The sequence below is a fragment of the Mya arenaria genome, chromosome 9 (assembly GCF_026914265.1).
Source record: "Mya arenaria isolate MELC-2E11 chromosome 9, ASM2691426v1".
NCBI lineage: Eukaryota > Metazoa > Mollusca > Bivalvia > Myida > Myidae > Mya > Mya arenaria.
The window spans coordinates 40539072-40558546 of NC_069130.1; the positions used below are offsets into that span (position 1 = coordinate 40539072).

At 35.4% G+C, this 19475-nt stretch overlaps 1 protein-coding gene across 1 annotated transcript; it reads left to right on the forward strand.

Moving 5' to 3' along the window:
• Positions 1–15073: 15073 nt before the first annotated feature.
• Positions 15074–18667, forward strand: LOC128202931 (DNA-directed RNA polymerase II subunit RPB4-like). Its single transcript, XM_052904112.1, has 5 exons — positions 15074–15146; positions 15480–15537; positions 16047–16169; positions 16630–16725; positions 17505–18667. Exons 1-5 carry the CDS (start codon positions 15077–15079, stop codon positions 17581–17583), a joined length of 426 nt encoding a protein of 141 aa, XP_052760072.1. The 5' UTR covers positions 15074–15076; the 3' UTR covers positions 17584–18667.
• Positions 18668–19475: the final 808 nt, after the last annotated feature.

Here is a 19475-nt window from a genome sequence, read left to right on the forward strand (position 1 = left end):
TCACCATTACTGTAGTGGCAACGCTGTCCTGCAAGGAGAAATAACATCGACATCTTTGATGTGGCATAAAGAAGTTTTTGATTGCTTATTTTCAGTCATCTTTTATGTATGCCAACATTTGTCTGCCTGTAAAGGGGCATTAAATTTGCACACAAAAAAATGTTAGTTATTACCCTGTCAAATTGTAACCCTTGCGATGGTAAATAAAAGTGTGTAGTTGAAACACCAATGCGCCCAAAGGGTCTTGTCACAAATAAATTTGACATTTGACCTTGAAGGATGACCTTGACTGTGTTATGTTACAAATGAATATCTGCAACTTAATGAGATACACATGCATGTCAAGTATCAATCTGCAATAGTTCAAAAGTTGACCTTTGACATTGAAGGATGACCTTGACCTTCAAATGTTACCACTGAAAATTGGTGGCTCCATCAGGTACACCTACATGCCAAATATGAAGTCACTAGCTGTATTAGTAGAATATATGACAATTAAGCTTTGTGACATTGAACTTTGACCTGCAACACATAATCTTGAATGTGGTTAACATTTCTGTAAAATTTAAAATATACACTTTGAGAAAACACTTAGAATACACTTTGTGCTCAATACAGTCCAAAGGACTTAGAATCAAAGAAGCTCGACCAATAAAAATGAAAAAGTTAAAATCAAACTATTGATCAAACACCCACTTAACAATTAAAATCTCGTTTCCAATATTCAAACAGGTGTGATGTAAACACTTGATGAAAAAAGTCACAAGTGCTTCTCAAATACTTGCTTTACAATATTTTAACAATGTATCCAATATTCCAAACACCTCAAACTATTGATTATCAAACTCTTGATGTAAACAAAATGTTAATTGATTTTTAACCAGTCTTTAATATGTCAATTCAATACATGTCTGTGAGTGTGAACATCAATAAAAAAAATCCCAAATGTACGTGTTTGATAATGGTGGTGGGGGCGAATAGCGCAGTAAAATGATAACTTAAATTTAGCATGCGCACTCGAGTAACGTTAAGTAGAAATGCACGGAATACAACATACATATATAACCCGAGATAAACATAAGACTTGGTTACGAAATTATTCCATGCATGCTAAAATGAACGAAGACGGATCGTTTTTCCGAAGTCGAATTCAGGCGTCCCCTTGACACTACGTAATTTGTGCAAAAATGGTTTGTTTAAAAATGCACAGAGAACATCAAACATAAATAACCTAGGATAAAAAGAAAACTCAAGTGAATGACAATATATTCAAGAGCATGCAAACGGAACTGCTGATTGTCGATTCGTTGTTGTTGAACGAGGGCCGAGATTTTACAAAATGGCAGGCTCCGGTGTTGTTGAACGATGCCCAGAGTTTTTGAAAAATGACTGACTTCGGACGCTTTGTAAATTGTGCAGATATGTCACAAGACAAAAATAACAGTGCACTGCTATGATTGTAAAATACTCAACACATACAATAAGAAATTGAAGGAAAAACAATTTGTTATAGTTGGCTACTTACCAGATATAGTTTGTGGGTTGTAGAAGAGTTAGCCCGGATTGAAGCTGGCGACGATTCCTCCGCGATATTTTAGTCGAACATTCAAAATGAATTGTATATAAATCACTTATGATAACAAACGTTTCTCGACGTTAATTTTTTTAATTTCCATACGTTTATTTTAATGAAATAACAAAATAGCACGCCCGACACTTCACATTCATGGACTACTTTTAGCCGAAGTACCACAGAATTGGGCGCGTTTTGACAAGCAGGCGGGAAATTCAATGGACTACTTTTATTACCCGGTACTGCACAAGTTGACAGAGGGGTGAGCGCAAGACTGTGCTAAGTGCATTCTTTATTGCTTTACACTTAACACAGTCTTGCGCTCACCCCTCTGACAATATGTAAAAGCATAAATTACTACGAGACAGGATAAATCATTTTTAATACCTTCATTTGACCAAAATGCAAATAATCGTGTTTCAGACTCGCACAATAAATGATTTATTAAGACACATCACACATAATAATTGAACTATGCATGTGGAAAACATGATAGATATGGAACTTCTTTCAGCGCGGCATTCTACCTGAATCAAGGGGTCCGCGAAAAAAAGTGTAACTCTGAAATATGGTATCAAACATGACTCCAGAGAGTTTGCCTAAAGGCAACTCAAAAATGTATTTACATTAAAGCCAACGTAGTGTATAGATCATTTGATTTGTTGGCAACAGTGTGTCAAAAAGTATTGAATGCATTATTAATTAATACGAAGAAAAGCAACTTCAGATTTAATAAAACAAAACTTCATTTATTAATTCCATTAATTAATAATTTAGGATTTCAAGAATTTATTACTTACTGTATAATATATTTTTTATATGCTAAATTAATAAAATATAAGTGACTTTTTCCTTTCTGCTGTTGCTATTTTCCAATTTATTCATTTTGTATTTCAATTACTTTAAGATATCTCTAACAACTGTCCAGCAACTTATCGAGATCGTCGTCAAACTGTGATGACATTTTTCCTGTACGGTTGTGAGCAATGGGCTTTTTAGAAACGCCAATGTCAATCAAACGCTTGCCAAGCGTTTTTGTATCGCTCGCAGATTTGCCAGCCATTTCAGCTTCGCTATTTCCATCTTTCGCCTTTTGCTTGACTGTCGGAGCTCCCATTATCACTTCATATGCGTATCCAGAGTTGATTCTTTCACAAAGTCCAACATCTTCCATTAAGGAATCTAAAAATTGAAAACAAGAGACCATGAATAAAAGTACGTTTGTATTAAACGAGTTTATCCTTTTCGAATTCGACATAATTGTTGCTCATTTCGCAAAACGAGGGAGGATGAAAATCTGTCAATTTGGGTATTTCTATACATGTATATACGTATTGCCTCCGGCACCATGTGTACCAAGTTTCAGTTGTCTATCTATAATAGTACATTTGTACTTTAGTTATGGTCAAGGTAAATCCTCTTTATAAATGAAAGAAGAAAACACGCAGAAAAATCTTAATCGTGTGAGCACATTGAAGTTAATTTTGAGGAAATTTTCAGAGGGAGGACAGCGAAAACATAAAAACTACCAGTTAAGAAGTATACCTTCATGTATATACACTTTCCAAGATCAACGTCAAGTGTTAGGCTGCTTGCCGAATAGGTCTGACCAGAAGTCAAGTTTAATTAAATAAGTTGAACGCACCCCGTTTAAGATGACTTAAAACTGAATTCTTGACAACGTCTCACCAATTTCAGACATGAGCGAGTGCAGCTTTTGCTCTTTCTGGACCATAGTTTGGTCTGCTGTGTTAAGGAGTGGCCATTTGTACGATTGACCACTGTCCGGTGAGTCGCCACTGTCCGCGGAAACTGAGCCATCCTCCTTTGTTGAGCCCTTTGACTTGGAAACCTCCATAATAGGATCTAAAACGATTTTTTAATTTTAAGCCAGCGAAAAATATTTTGCAATCAAATTATCCTCCTACACAGAGGTGACATCCGCAACACTTAATTTATATTTTGATCACAACTTAGTAAATTGTGGCCACAACTTAGAAACTTGAGGCCAGGACTAAGTCAATTGTGGCCACAACTTAGTAAGTTATGGTCACAACTTAGTAACTTGTGGCCACAACTTATTTACTTGAGTCCACAACTTAATAACTTGCGGCAACAATTACTTATTTTAGCCAATTTAAACAGTTGTGTTATCTTTGACTTTTTAAGGCTTTTACCGGTGACAGTACGGTACTATGGCTACCCCATATATCTCGCCTGTACAAAACGGCCTTATTTAGTCATGATGGAAGCATTAGGAAGGTGAAAGAGGATGGAACGCTGTCATGCTGGCGAGTCATGGTTATGGGCATGGATAATAAACTCAAACCTAACGCTCAATTCATTCGCCAAGCACCGTTGTCGCATAATTATGTAACCATGATTACGTCCAGAATGCCATTCGGAACTCCTCGGTCATTTTTATGGAAAACAACCTCGGATTTATTTGGACGGTTTACATACTCAAAAAGAGGTACGTTTATGTCCGCTGCAAGTAGATCGCATAGTAATTTTATTTAGCAGTAAAACTTTATGTCTTAACTCTTGTGATATTCTACTTAGTTCTGATACTGGCAAGTATTAGATTAAACAATAAAAAAGATACATATTCCATCATTTATGGACGAATATAACGTTTCACTCTACAACTATTCTCATGCATCAAACAAACTCATGGCGTCACTAACTTAACGTGTTTTATATTGACGTTGACGGTGGCGTAGAAATCACGCTAACTCTATCAATTTTATTATAATACTTATATCTTTCAGCAATTGACCTCACCGTCATTTTTTTACATAAGTATATTCAGTATTCCATTCCATTTCCTATGAAATAATAAAAACATACCCTACCCGAGTTTGTTTTCGAAATAAATACGTCACATTCACAGATGGGTATCTATTTTTGGCGATTCCTTATAAAATACTTTTCGTCATAAAACTTAAAATTAATAATTTTCTTCTTAAATACTAGTACTAAAATTATAGAATTATTTATTCAGCATACAATAAATTATATTCCGATTTTTTGTTTATAAAAAAAGCCGTAATTTATTTTTTACGGTTCCAGCAACGTTTGCGCCAAATAGCACGTGTCCGCTAGATGGCACTGTAAATCAACAAACAACGGAATTCAAAAAATAAATAATTACACCTCGTTAAGGTAGAGTCATTGACGATTGTTTGTTCCAAGTTTCATTAAAATCGGCCGACATTCATATTTTTCGGAGGAACGTGGTCATGTACCTTAACGTCAACGATCTCAGTACAGAGGACGTAAACTTATTTGAATTACTAACACATGACTTTTCCTCAAAACGGTTACAATATTAGCATAAGAAAGGTCTTCCTGAAAGTAATCTGATATAAGACTTTCCCTGCTTACTGTGTTATAACTATAAAGCAGCAAAGATTAAACGACTGTTTTGATTGGCTTAACTAAGTCGTGGTCACAACTTACTTAGTTGTGGCCACAACTTTATAACTTGTGGCCTCAATTAAGTAAGTTGTGGCCACAAGTTACTTACCTGTGGTCTCAATTTTACGGTGGCTCAGAGGTGACATCCTCAGCACAAGTTATATTGTTGCTACACTTTAGTAACTTGAGGCCACGACTTAGTAAATTGTAGCCACAACTTCGTAAATTGTGGCCACAACTTAGTAAATTGTGGCCGTAACTTAGTAAATTGTGGCCACAACTTAGAAAGTTTAAATAAGATTTAACGCAATTGATACAGTTTGTTTAATATACCAAAAAGGATGAATTAATGTCGAAAACAACGATTCTTATTAAGGATAAAGCGTTTAATTTGAAAGAAAGGTGCACAAAACATGGTATTTCTTACTAAAGAGACGAGAGTAGATCACGGTAAATATTTTAGCACTCGCCAATCATTTAATATTTTTGAGTTTTCAGCTATTGAATACACGGTTACAATCTTGTTATCGGCAATTAATAATTTCCATCCATGCATTATTAAGTAAGCAGTTAAAGGTTTATCACTCAACATTTATGTTTGTTATACATGTGTATGTTTTGATTTTGAATAAGAGTACCACATTTACACTTAAACGGGTTCATTAATTTATCATTTACTAGTTTATATTACAATATTACAACACGCATCGTCTTACCATCCTGTTTCACCATTTCTTTAAGCTCCAAATTTCTGTTTCGGCGATTCAACGAAACCCTGCCCTTGTTCGCAGCACTCGATTGTTTCTTGGTGCCGCTATCTGAAAAATCAAACATCGTTCAGACAAAAGGAAATACCGATTGAAGTCTATATAGCCAGTGGTTGAAACAGCACATGCCAGAATGCACGTCCATATATAGAGGAAGATTTATTAACTCGAAGACGTATGAAGAAATAATGCTTAGTAGGAAAGAGTTGTTAATGCATTGGTAACACATATTTCTGGTAATGTCACATTTATTGCTTCTTTCTTAATCGGCGTCATGGAAACGCGCGTCTTGATCGGTCTTGTAGTAGGTGGGAAACAACACATAGCGGAGACTATATTTGTATTGATATTGTGAATGACGTTTTTGGTTCAAGGAAGGAAAAACAGTACTAATTACTAAATGCCATTCACTATAAGAAATATATTATATTGGGACAGAATAAAAAGGGAGCGCAGTGACAAATGATAAAATGGGACAATACCAGAATATACATTGAGGATAATTGTTTGTTTCAGTTTAAGATATGCAATATATTTCACCGAGTGAGTACCAAAAGTAATATTTCTCGAGTAGCTTTTCAAAATTGTATTAATATATAATGGAAAAACCGCGGAAATTTTCAATTAGATGAACTCATACCGGAAACAAAATTAAAGGACGTCGTAGCATTCTATTCCCAGCATTTTATGAGTTTATGTAACCATTTTAACAATGAAACGGGAAAAATTACAATTCGATAAACAAACTGTTTATTTATTAATAAACCACCTGAAAGCATGAAATAAATGGACTTTCTTACTATACTCAAATTTAATCAATCATTCCTTCATGTGTGTGTTTTCATCTCCGAAAAGCTCCGATTAAGTATTTTATAATCCTCCTAGTGTTACCAACAACCCTTTAAAATAATTATTTTTATTGTAAAAGTATGAGTGAAATAACTCAAAATCGCCATCTGGTCAAATGCCATTTGTGTTAATTTATGCCTGTAATTTTACGTAGGGGTTTCACCACGTGTATATAAACTGAAACTGTTAAACCTGTTAAACGTATAGAGAAAAAACGAATGTTATATGTTTTATATTTTCCTTTAAACTAGTGTCTGTTAACTCTCTATTTGAAACCGTTACATAAACTTCGTTGACAAAGTATTGTATATGGTCTTTTATTTCTGCAGACCTTTTACCGGACAGTGGCCATTCTTTTCTTGCTTGAATTTAGAGGAGCATATTTCGGCTACGGAAATAATGGCCTCACCTTTTTGTTGAAATTTAAAGTGGTTATGGACATAGTGGCCTCATCTTTCTTGCAAGAATTTAGAAGGTCGACTCCGCATATAGTGACTTTTTCTTTCTTGCAGCAATTGAGAGGGCGTAATTCGGGTCCGGACAGTGCTTTGTATAACCTTTCTTGTTTAAATTAAAGAGGAGCATAGTTCGGCTACGGACTGGGTTTCTTAACCTTTATTACTGGCATTTAGAGGGGCGTATCTCGGCTCCGGACAAAGTTGCCTTACCTTTTATCTTGGAATTAGAGGGGCGTTTTTTCTGCTCCGGACAGAGTGGCCATACCTTTCTTTGTGTAATTTAGAGCGGCGCCCTCTATCCACTACGGACAGGTCGAGTGGCATTACCTTTCTTGTAATAATTAAGAGGGGAATTGTTCCAATCAAGACACAGTGGCCTTACCTGTCTTGCAGTAATTTAGCGGGACGTATTTCGCCTCTGGACAGAGTGGCCTTACCTTTCTTGCAAGAAATAGGAGGCTTGTTTTTTCTGCTACTTACCTGTCTTGCAGTAATTTAAAGGGACATATTTCGGCTTTGGCACAATGACCATACCTTTCTTGCAGTAATTTAGAGGGACGTATTTCTGCTTCGGGCGCAGTGGCATTACTTGTCTTGCAGTAATTTAGAGGGACATATTTCGGCTGTGGTACAATGACCATATCTTTCTTGCAGTAATTAAGAGGGACGTATTTCTGCTTCGGGCGCAGTGGCCTTACCTGTCTTGCAATAATTTAGAGTGACGTATTTCGGCTTGGACACAGTGGTCTTATCTTTTTTGCAGAAATTTAGAGGGACGTATTTCGGCTTTGGACACAGTGGCCTTACCTTTTATTGCAATAGTTTAGAGGGACGTATTTCAGCGTTGGACACAGTGGCCTTACCTTTTATTGCAATAATTTAGAGGGACGTATTTCAGCGTTGGACACAGTGGCCTTACCTTTTATTGCAATAATTTAGAGGGACGTATTTCAGCTTTGGACACAGTGGCCTTACCTTTTATACAGGAATTTAGAGGGACGTATTTCAGCTTTGGACACAGTGGCCTTACCTTTTATACAGGAATTTAGAGGGACGTATTTCAGCTTTGGACACAGTGGCCTTACCTTTTTTACAGGAATTTAGAGGGACGTATTTCAGCGTTGGACACAGTGGCCTTACCTTTTATACAGGAATTTAGAGGGACGTATTTCAGCGTTGGACACAGTGGCCTTACCTTTAATACAGGAATTTAGAGGGACGTATTTCAGCGTTGGACACAGTGGCCTTACCTTTAATACAGGAATTTAGAGGGACGTATTTCAGCGTTGGACACAGTAGCCTTACCTTTTTTACAGGAATTTAGAGGGGCGTATTTCAGCTTTGGACACAGTGGCCTTACCTTTTATTGCAGGAATTTAGAGGGGCGTATTTCGGCACAATGACCTTACCTTTCTTGCAGAAATTAAGAGGGGCATATTTAGGCTCCGGGCAAAGTGGCGATGAGACGCGCTTGGCAATCATGTCCTGATAATAAAAAAAATATTTTTGCCGTTTCAATTTCGTAGCTCCGCAGGCGCATTTTATTACATTAAGTATGATCATGTACAATTCAGCTCATCATTCCACCAAGCCATTGGCGAAAATTCTAATTTTGAATGCTCAAACAACCCATATAATATTGGTAGTATTTGAAAGGTCGTTGTATGTTGGTTATAAATATGTGAAATAAATTACTGAAACTACACTATTGGTCAAGAAACTGTACGTCATGTATGTGTCCCTTTCCCCCAAATGCTTTGGACGTGGATTTACCTATTCTGCTATGTTTTAAGGCCAAAAGATCTTTTTTGTTATTTTATTTTTTTGGTAACTTTTAAACAGTCTCATTCTACACATATAGCCCTTTCAAATGAAATCAAAATTGCATTGGGTCACCAGACATCAAAATTTGAAGTGATTGTCCATAGGATACATTTACTTCAACAGCTAGCATCATTCTTAAAATAATCTGCATTTAACAGGATACTCATTTGTGTCAACTACAAATATAAAGTTTTATTTGATTAAAAGACGCATCTGAGTTTCTTTTAAACTTAGGTCTGTTTATTACATATAGTGTCACACTGTTAAAAACAAAACTTAAATCTTACATAAATGTCTTCCGGTAAGACGTCTCGGAACGTTGAAATTCCACCATTGATAACAGTCTCAATGACATCACGAAGATTCCGTCCGAATAGAACGCCCTCTCGCGGAATGTTGGTGTCAACAATGTCACTTACTCTCCCGATCTCCTATACATGATATTTAAATCGTATTATTACTCATACACATATAAAGTTTGTCAGTATCAGTGGAATGTATATATAGCGCCATCGGAGTCAAATTTCAGACGTTTCGAAGAGAACGAAAACTATCTCCAAATATGGTCACACTCGAATTAAAACAGGGAGTAAACAATGTTTTGTTAATCAAGTATACATTAATCATATTTTACTACTGTTAGTATTACACAAAGCCAGTCTTGATAAGATATTATGAAAACTTACGAATACTCAACAACGAAAAATACAATTATAAAATAAAATTATAAAAGTAAAAACCTTGAAGAATATATCTTGTTTGACATCAATAGAGAACATTTTACTGGTCCCTAGCCTGTAAATATCTCTTGTACAATACAAGTGTTTCAGCAGATGTCGCAGAAGGTCGGAAATCTGGGCCATAAATGAATTGCTTTCGCACACCCGCGTAGCTAGACTAAGTCTTGTTTCTTCAACGTATGTGAAAGTTGTCTCCATCCGAGATATCAGATTCGACATGCGGAACACTGAAAAAATAGTTCCATAAAAGTAGTTTCAACGCCCATTGAAGAACTTGGGAAAAATAGTTTTTACAGAACAATTACTAGTACAAGGTGTAGTTGTTATGATTCATACTGCAATACAGTGCATTACTGTCACATTATATGGTTCAAAACGGGACTAAAAGTATCTTCCATGGCCGAAAGTGTAACTACGTTCATCCCAACCCGAGCGTAGGGTGTTTTACGGAAACGAGGGTTACGAAGTTTCCGCAGAACACCCTGCGCGAGGGTTGGGATGAACCTATGTTACACGAGCGGCTATGGTAGATGCTTTTTCTCCCACCTCAGTTAAACAAAATAAAGTAAAACATGTAATTTTTCGCTAGAACTCTTTTATGCGTAGTGAAAATAATTGCGTATAGATATGTAATAATTCGTGGTTGTCATCGATACCATATGCGCGCAGTGATTTAGACTATGCTATTAGGCAAATCGGTCTTTGCCCGTGGGCAAGATAAGAATTTCTAGCATGGTCAATTTTTTTAGATCTACTTATCTGAGGTGGGAGAAAATATACTCCAATAAATGAAGCAAACAACGGATCTATAACACTACAATCTTTCGGTATTTATTTGTATTATATACCCATCATAAATCCACACGCAATACATATCGCAATATACGGTAGTCCGTATTCCACTCAGTGCGTCTTCGTCTTGGCCTCAATTAGCCGCAATAACTTCCGGTAGGACTCGTTCACCAGTATATCTCAACAAATAAAGTCTCACAGGTACACAGTGCAAAACGGCCGTATTCCACTCTTGTGACGTCACGTCATAACTAGCTAGTAGTTGTGCGATGTTAAAATGACGTCATAAAACAAAATAGTGCGTTGTTAAAATGACAGTTATTATGGAAACATGTGGCTTTTAAGTGATCTTACCAGTAATGTGTATAATAAAATGGTTATTAGTACTGCGTTTTCATCCGGAATGTCGTATTCGACTCTCGTTGATTTTTGCAGATTTTGATTTCACTCAGCTTACGCATCGTGAAATCCGAATCTGCAAAAATCCACTCGAGTCGAATACAAGCTCCCGGATCAAAACGCAGTACTTATAACCCTATTGTATTAATGGAAAATAAATACAGTCGAACCCGTTGGCTCAACCTCGCTAGGATCGAATTCGACGTTGGCTCGAACTGTTAAGTTAAGAACCGATTTCTTTATACTGAACGTGAGCCCCGCTTGTGTGAATTTTCCGAGGCTCGTGGTATGGTCCCTGGGAGTTCGAGCCAACAGGGTTCGACAGTATTTTAATGGTGTACGTACTGTCTAGTTCAACATTGGGTAGTTCCTCACATGGCGGGGTGGGTTGCGGCGTTGCCGGACGTGACAGGTGTACGTTGCTCCAAAGGCGGCTCGGGGTGCCATCTCGTGACACGTGACACGGGGAGTCCTTCTGAGTGCCATGACTCGTGGAATCACGGAGATACGGCGTGGTGGACGCTAGCATTTCGTGTAGTTTCACTGTGTTCTCTATACAGAAGGACATTTAATTCAGTTTCCTCTAGAAAATAACGGTGAGTGTGCGGTTATTCGTTGGACTTTAAAGCTGCACTCTCACAGATTGAACGTTTTGACAACTTTTTTATTTTTTGTCTTGAAACGAGCCAATGTTTGCGAAAATCCATGGAAACCAGTTTTATAAGACTGATGACAAAAATACGATCGTAGGTTTTTATAATCAAGTTCAAAAAATGATGTTTTATGCATATTTCTAAAACCGTTAGTAACGGTTTAAGCCAAAAAAACATTAGTTTTCTAACGAAAATATGAAAATCTGCGATCTGATCTTTTGTCAGCAATCCTATATCATTGGTTTGCAGATATTTACGCAAAAAATTGTTCTTTCCAAGACAAAAAATAAAAAAGTTGTAAAAAATGGTAAATCTGTGAGAGTGCAGCTTTAAAACCAACGAAAATGATTGAGTAAAGACTAAAAAAAACTATTTACCTGTTATTGAGACTCATTAATTCAAACAGGAAAAAAATGCATGTAGTTTATGCTTTTCGGTGGGTTATAGTGATTTATTAGTGAAATAAAACTGATATATTTCACCTTTTTGTGGTAAACCAAATAAGGCGTATAAATGTACGTTTCCATTAACCCTACCGACCCTATTTTTTCCACCCGACCTTACATTTTTTAGCCGTAATTTGGATTAATATCGTATTTCCTTGAAAAATATACATTTTTGGTGAACATGTTAAATTTTGACCATTGCATATCTAAAAAAATGCTACAATAGTGATATACCCTGATATAGTATTTTGTACAGAATCCCGGTTTTCAAAAAAAAACAATGCAAAGAAAATCGATATGATTTACATACCAGAAAAGTTTTCTTCTTTCTTCGATATCTTGAAAGAGTTGTGCCAGTGTATGAACTAAAAATAAATAAATAAATCATTTAAAAAAAACTACATTTGGCCTCCAATTCAACTAGAGAAAAGTTATTTTAATATTCTCGTCTATTAAACAGCTGAAAAATTGGAATAAAACATGCGGTATATTTACATTTTGTCACAACAGCAATATTACCAAACATATTTCCTAACATATTCATGTTTTTATAATTCGTATACAGTTATTCCAAATGTCCCGGTACACTCTGCTTTATCGATAACTTAGTGGAATAAAGTACCGGGGTTGCCATTATAAGCAACTCCATGGTTTATCGTTATGGCATTACAGAAATCTTCCAGGAATTGCTTATTTAATTTGATTAAAGGTCACAGTCATAGATTTTTTCTCTCAAAAAAACATTTGGCGGGGAAATTTGGCGGGGAATGCTTGAAAGCGGCGTGGAAAATGTATCGCGTCATCACTATGTGACGTCATATTGACGTTTTTGTTATGTTTGTTTGCTGTTTTTTTAAACAAAAGACAAGAATGACTATGATCCAGATTGAAAAAGTGACGTAGTTAAGCATATGAGAAAGGCATTAACGTTGTGAAATTATTGATATCTCTATACCTTTCCCGGAGTGTCTTCAGGGTTGTCGTACAATCGTCTGGCAGCTTTAATAGCATCCCTTTGATCGTCTGCTACAGCGTTGCGTTTCTGCGCATGCGTGCCGGTTTTGACGTCATTACCTGTATTACGTATGTTTGTTCTACCTGATTTCTGTGAGAGAATTAAATAGTAATTAAATTAATTTTCTATGAACGCGAGTTTAATATCAAAAGTCTATTTTGGCCACGAGGCTTATTTTTAAAATATCATAATATTTAATAATGCGAATGATTTTGTCAGAGACGCAACTTGTCCGCTATGTTGGCGGATACTAAAGATTAGATATAAAAAAGGTGCATCTGTCAATATTTTGTCCTATTGCGGTAAGGGGGACGGTTGGCAGGCCCTTTTATAATAAAATGAATGACGTCATAGTTATACCATGGCGTGTCTGGGATAACATGCAGCTGAAATCTGCGAAATGAAAATCAGATAATTTTACGCGCCAGTGAATGAAACAGCACTATACAGAAAGTCACGTACGTGCTTACTGTGTGCTATCCACAAATATATATATATTAAAGGGGCACAGAATAGGTTGATGAAATGCCGAATATTTCTTTCTAATTTTAGAAATTTTAGTTTTTGTGTTTTACTCATTTGACTTTTTAAAATGAAAAAAACAACATTCGATTTGTGTACAGATCAAAACTAATATTAGCCTCTGTTTTCTTTTCTTCACGGTTAATAGCTACGTAGTCACAAAATCCGAAATCGAATTATACAACTTAATATAATTATTACTTTAGTCCATAACAAATATATTCTAAATAAAATAATATCTTGTCATTCGTATTTTTCAATCCAGCGCGTTAAGCAGCGTAGAATAAGTTTTGATAAGACTGACTGTAACTTTTAAAAAACGTGAATACAAATGACAGTTATTTTATTTGGAAAATTTCTGAAGTTAGGGCGTTAGACAAGGGGTTTGAACATCGCAGTCGACACCACAACCCCATCGCTAAAAAGGCTAACTTAACATGAAGACTGTTGGAAAGGCCTTATGCGGCTGATATTACTTTCCGCTCTCGTGTACCGGAACCGAACCACTCTAAACCTGGATGTACTGACCATTCCGTGTACCGTTTTGTTACAGCCCCGTGATTCAGCCGCTACTGCATTACTTCTGATACCATTAACGTTAAAGAAACAGTGAATGCTCGAACGGGGTTTTTAAACTTTAGACTCGCAGTCGACACCACAATAACATTTCATTTCACTAAATTATCAATGACACGTACCTATCTTGTTTTAAGTTTGTAGGTAATGCGGCATACAGATTTTCATTTTTAGAATGTAATTCCAATAATAGAAAAAAAATCATTTGCCAAACGCCGGTTGATATCAAATAAAAAAAATAATATGATAGAACGTAACATGTATTTAGGTTCATAGACCCATGTTGCCAGGTATTATAGAAATACTGTTGTTTTAACGCTTACCATTTCTATAGTATTAGATGTCTTTTTTTGTCTCCAGTTCGTTTCTTTTGATTCAACTCTACAAAACGTGTATTCTCAGTGAATGGTACACAAACTTTATAGCTAAGCAACTAATCTGGTGACGTAAGCAACGTCAACTCTTGTGACGTCACAATCATAGTTAAATATCAATCCATGACGTTTTTGGTGTGAATATCTGTCCATGTTAAAAACTGAATACATCATCTTAAAAATTGTTTATTAAACGACGGCTAGTATTTCCTTCATGTTTCTCAAACCCTGACCGACACTGCCACCTAAGAACGGAGTGTTGGTGTAAATCCAGTTCTATCCAGTATCGCAAATGTTGAAATCTTTCTTGAACCTGCAACAGGTTTGATAAGTATATTTTTTATGCATGACTTTTTTTTACTTTATCTAGATAATATTTCTGTGTGCGTATTTATACAATCAAACATAGCTCATGTCGGTGCGTGATATCCTGATATGCGGCCCCTCCCCACCCCCCACCCTTTCCATTCACAAACACACGCGAGGAAGCACAGACTCATAATCATCAAACCCATCACTCTTATTTATTTTACGTCAAATAAAACCAGTTGTTATTTTTCTTACTTAAACCTGAATTATGAAACGACAACTGTAGTTGTGTGAAATCAGAATTAAACTATTAATATCCCGTTTGGTCCAAGGCGATATGGCTAAATCGTTGAATAAAGATGGCGACAGGTACATCCACCACCGCGGATAAGCAAGAAGAAGACGCTTCTGAGCTCCAGTTTCCAAAAGGTGTGTATATGATCCGCATAAGACGTTACAATTCTGTTAAGGCTATTTTTTGAAACACGTTTCCTTTATCTGAGATATCGTATTTTGCTGAATTGGACGTTTTAACTGTTTTTGTAATTGTTGCTAGAATTTCGGATAGTACATTCAAATGAATTGTAACATGAATTGATTTATTGTTTACGGCTTAATAGCTCAGAGTCATATATATATATATGATGTTTAAATGCAAAGTTAAACTTTATCAACATTATAAATAGCAAGCTGTTAAAATATATAGTTCTCTTATATTTGTATTGTCTTGTATACATTTATAATGCCTATTCAATTTTCCAGAGTTTGAAAATGCAGAAACATTGCTGGTGTCAGAGGTGCAGATGTTGTTAGAGCACAGGTATGGTTCTATAATAAATTATTTTTTTGGTTTAAAGTTGATTTCCCCATTTAGTACAGTAGTAAAATGTCTGAATTTAAAAGAAATTTATCATCAATCTCCTTGTGTTTTTTTACGGTAAATATTAAGATGATTAATTGAGGAAACCAATTGTCTGTAGTTGCCTGAAATTATGCAACACAAAAATAATATTTCAATTAACAAGCACCTTTATTGCCTTATATTAAAATACACTTTTCCCACAGGTGGTATCAGTCAATGATATATTAAGCAGTTGAAACCTAAAACTACATGTGCACTTTAACACATTTCCAAGTTACATTTGTTTTGTTAAATCTATTACATTTACATCCTTCTTAGGCCGACACGATGTGCCACTCTGACACTTTTCTGCAGCACCCTGTCCTTAAGGAAACTGCATTAAAACCCTACTGACTGATAGTGCCATGGTGCAACCTATGGTCTCACCTATGCAAACAATGAACTTAAGCTGAATCTCTTTCATCCAGGAAAACTCAGAATGAGAGTGCAGAAGAGGAACAGGAACTGTCTGAGGTTTTCATGAAGACTCTCCAGTATACACAGCGCTTCTCCAAGTTCAAAAACAGAGAAACTATTGCAGCTGTTAGAAAGTAAGGACTCTAAATTTGATGAAACGCCTTATTGTTAGCTCAGCGATAAACTGACCCTCATTCCGTAGGCTGCCAAGCTGCAACTCTAGGCTGCATTGATCATTCTTATTAATTTTGATTTAATATAAAGTTCAAGATGCAAAATACTGAATTTACATGCTAACTTTTTGTTTAGGACAATTGGTATACTATATTCCTATTCCCAGAGGCACTTGAATAATTCAAATTTTAAATAACAATGCCAAATTTTTGTGCTTTTATCAGCTTGAAATTTTACTATTATTTACAACATTCTTAGGGAAAGCTCAATTTATCCTGGTGGTATGATAATTTACTGATAAAATTAAGCTTACGCAGTCTGCTTTTGAGTTTTTTTGAAAGGAGAAAATAACAGTTGATATAATAAATGCTTTAACTATTTGGTACTTTAACTTAATATGCAGCTCACTTTCATTTTCAGTTTGTTGATGTCCAAGAAACTGCACAAGTTTGAGCTGGCTGCCCTGGCCAATCTGTGTCCAGATAATGCTGAGGAGGCAAAGTCTCTCATTCCCAGGTAAGGCTTGTATTTTTTTTTAAATGCTGAACTTATATTCAAGACTGCAACAATCTATTATTTTTAACTCGTCTATTTTTAGAAGAAAAAAAGTGGTGGTATTGTCATAGCTTTTGGTGTTGGTGCAGCATCAGCATTATGCGAAAACTTTAATTCTGCCATAAATCTTAAACGTTTTGATATTCAGATGAAACTTCAGACTTATAAGTCCACATGCATTCAGCATTGACTGTGTCGATACAAAGGGTATATTTTGATAGAACGCTATTTTGCATCTGGTACACCATATAACGCTGAGTTTGGTGTGTAAACCACTTTTTTTATATGTCTCTTTTTATTTCCATTTTTAACTCACAGTGCCATAGGTTTAAACCAATGAAAATGCTTTTATATTTTACACATTTCGGTTTTCCCAGAATTTTTTATTGAATTAATCAATGGCATTATAAATGATTAAATGCATTTTCTTGAACATAAACACAAATCAGCAATTAAATTCATAAAAATTATAAAATAATTTCTTTATGAAATATAGTATGTTCTTGAAAAAATGTCATTGTATAGTTAGTAAATATTTTTTAAAAACTTCAATTAACAACAGTGTGTAAAAGGTAGCACTGAACACATGCTATTATGCTGATAAAGGTTTGGAAAATGATGTAGCATGGGATTTTTCACTATGAAGTGTTGTATTTTTAATGTTGGATTAATTAAACAATTTATAATAACTGTCAGATTGTTTGATATGACATCCCCTTCTGAATAATATCCATTTGCAGTTTGGAAGGGCGCTTCGAAGATGAAGAGTTACAGCAGATTTTGGAAGACATACACACGAAGAGAAGCTTCCAGTACTGAGGTGGTTTACCGTGTGCTTACTGTGGAAAGCCAAAAAATGACACTGGGGCCATATTTACTAATGTCAGCAGTCATGAGTCTGAGTTTAAGACTCGGGCTGAGAATACTGAATTCTTAAATGTTTCAAAAAATCTATAATATAACTAAGTGTGACAAAAGATGAGTGCCTGATTGTAGAAAGGATGATTTGTAACACACAAATATATATTTTTACAATCTTTGCTCCTATAATAGCCTTGTTACAACAAATATAAAATTTAGCTTTCTGAGTCTGAGTCTTAAACTCCGGACGTTAGTGAAAACAGGCTCTGGAGTTCAAGTTAATTTGATCAGATACTTTGGCTTGATGCCAGTAACACCTCTTGAGGTGAAACTAGTGTTCTGGAGTTAACAATAAGATAACCAGTGGTTTTGGCAGTTCAGTGTGATCTTTTCAGATTAAGTATATTTTGTTTAATAGCATGTGATTACATGTAGCGGACAAGAAGTAACACTATTGTGGTCTTGAAACTAAAATTAATAGAAAGAACTTCCATGACCATCTCAGGGCTTGTATTAAAGGAAGTTTTGAAAGTCCAAAAACTCTATAATCTTGGATAAAACTTCCAAAAGGTGAACGCTTGGATGTTTGGAAGTCAAATCTTGTAACAATGTTACTGTTATGGCCATAATTTCATTATGTAATGATTTAACATTAATGTTTAAACACATTTTTCAAATTTGTGAAGTGTTGGCTTGTTTTAAGTTGAAAAGTTTAATCACAGTAGTTGGACAACAGTAGATTTCTTTACATGGGGTTTAAATTTCCACACTTCAAAGAAAAACTTCCAATATGGATGGTAAGGAAGTTTATACTTCAAGAGGAAACAATACAGTCTGATTATGATGATGGTTGTACCACTGTACCAAAACTTAAAGACTTTTGTAAAGTTTTAGTTTCTATCATTAACATTGTAAACTTATATATGTACCATTTGTATGCAAAGAATGCAAGTATACAAAATTTTGCAACACAACATTTTAACTACGTATTTTTTTTTCATTTTTGTATGTTGTATCCTTTGTGAATAAATCATGAATGGTTCTCTTTCATGGTTATTTGATGGCTTCAAGAAAACTGCTATTACATGGAATTACATGTATAACAAAAAGAGTCACAGAATGCATTTGCCCCCACTGAATCAAGTACAGGGTCTCCTTCCTGTTCTGACAAGAATGGGAGTTGAACAAAGGGCAAAAAGTTTAAGAATGCGGAAATTGAGTGACTAGTTTTGGTAAATTTGTGGTTCTCTGCTAGTTTGCCTGTTGTGAAAAAAATCATTGATTGAATTATTTCCTTAAGCAAAAAGCAGCAATTTGATATGGGTATGAATAAATATCCAGAGTTATGGTTCCTAACTTCCTGTGAACTTCTCATTAATATGATCTATCTAGCATTATGAAATTTGATGTCAATATCTATGTTCCATACAAACTTAATGAAAAAAGAGTGCCAACTATTGCAAAATACACCCTTCAGTTCCTATTTTCAGGACACCAAGTTTGGTGATAATTATAAAGAAAGGCTTCTATGATATTGCCAATTATCAAACCTGTCTTGAGATGTTATGCTGATTCACAATCAGATCAAACTTGGTGATAAGTCGAATAAGATATTGTTCACACAGCGTACAGGATGCCATCCAACCTTACGTCACAGGTTAAGTTTAAAATATATGTATCATGTTGTGGACTGGCGTATGAAAAAACTAAGGGCTGTAACTCAAAAGTTGGATCTTGTGCTCTGCACTTCTCAATATGATCTATCTGAAGCTGGTGAAGTCAATACCTCAAAACTTTTGAAGTTACGTTTGGGACACACACATACACCTAACATTTTTTTACCCACTGCC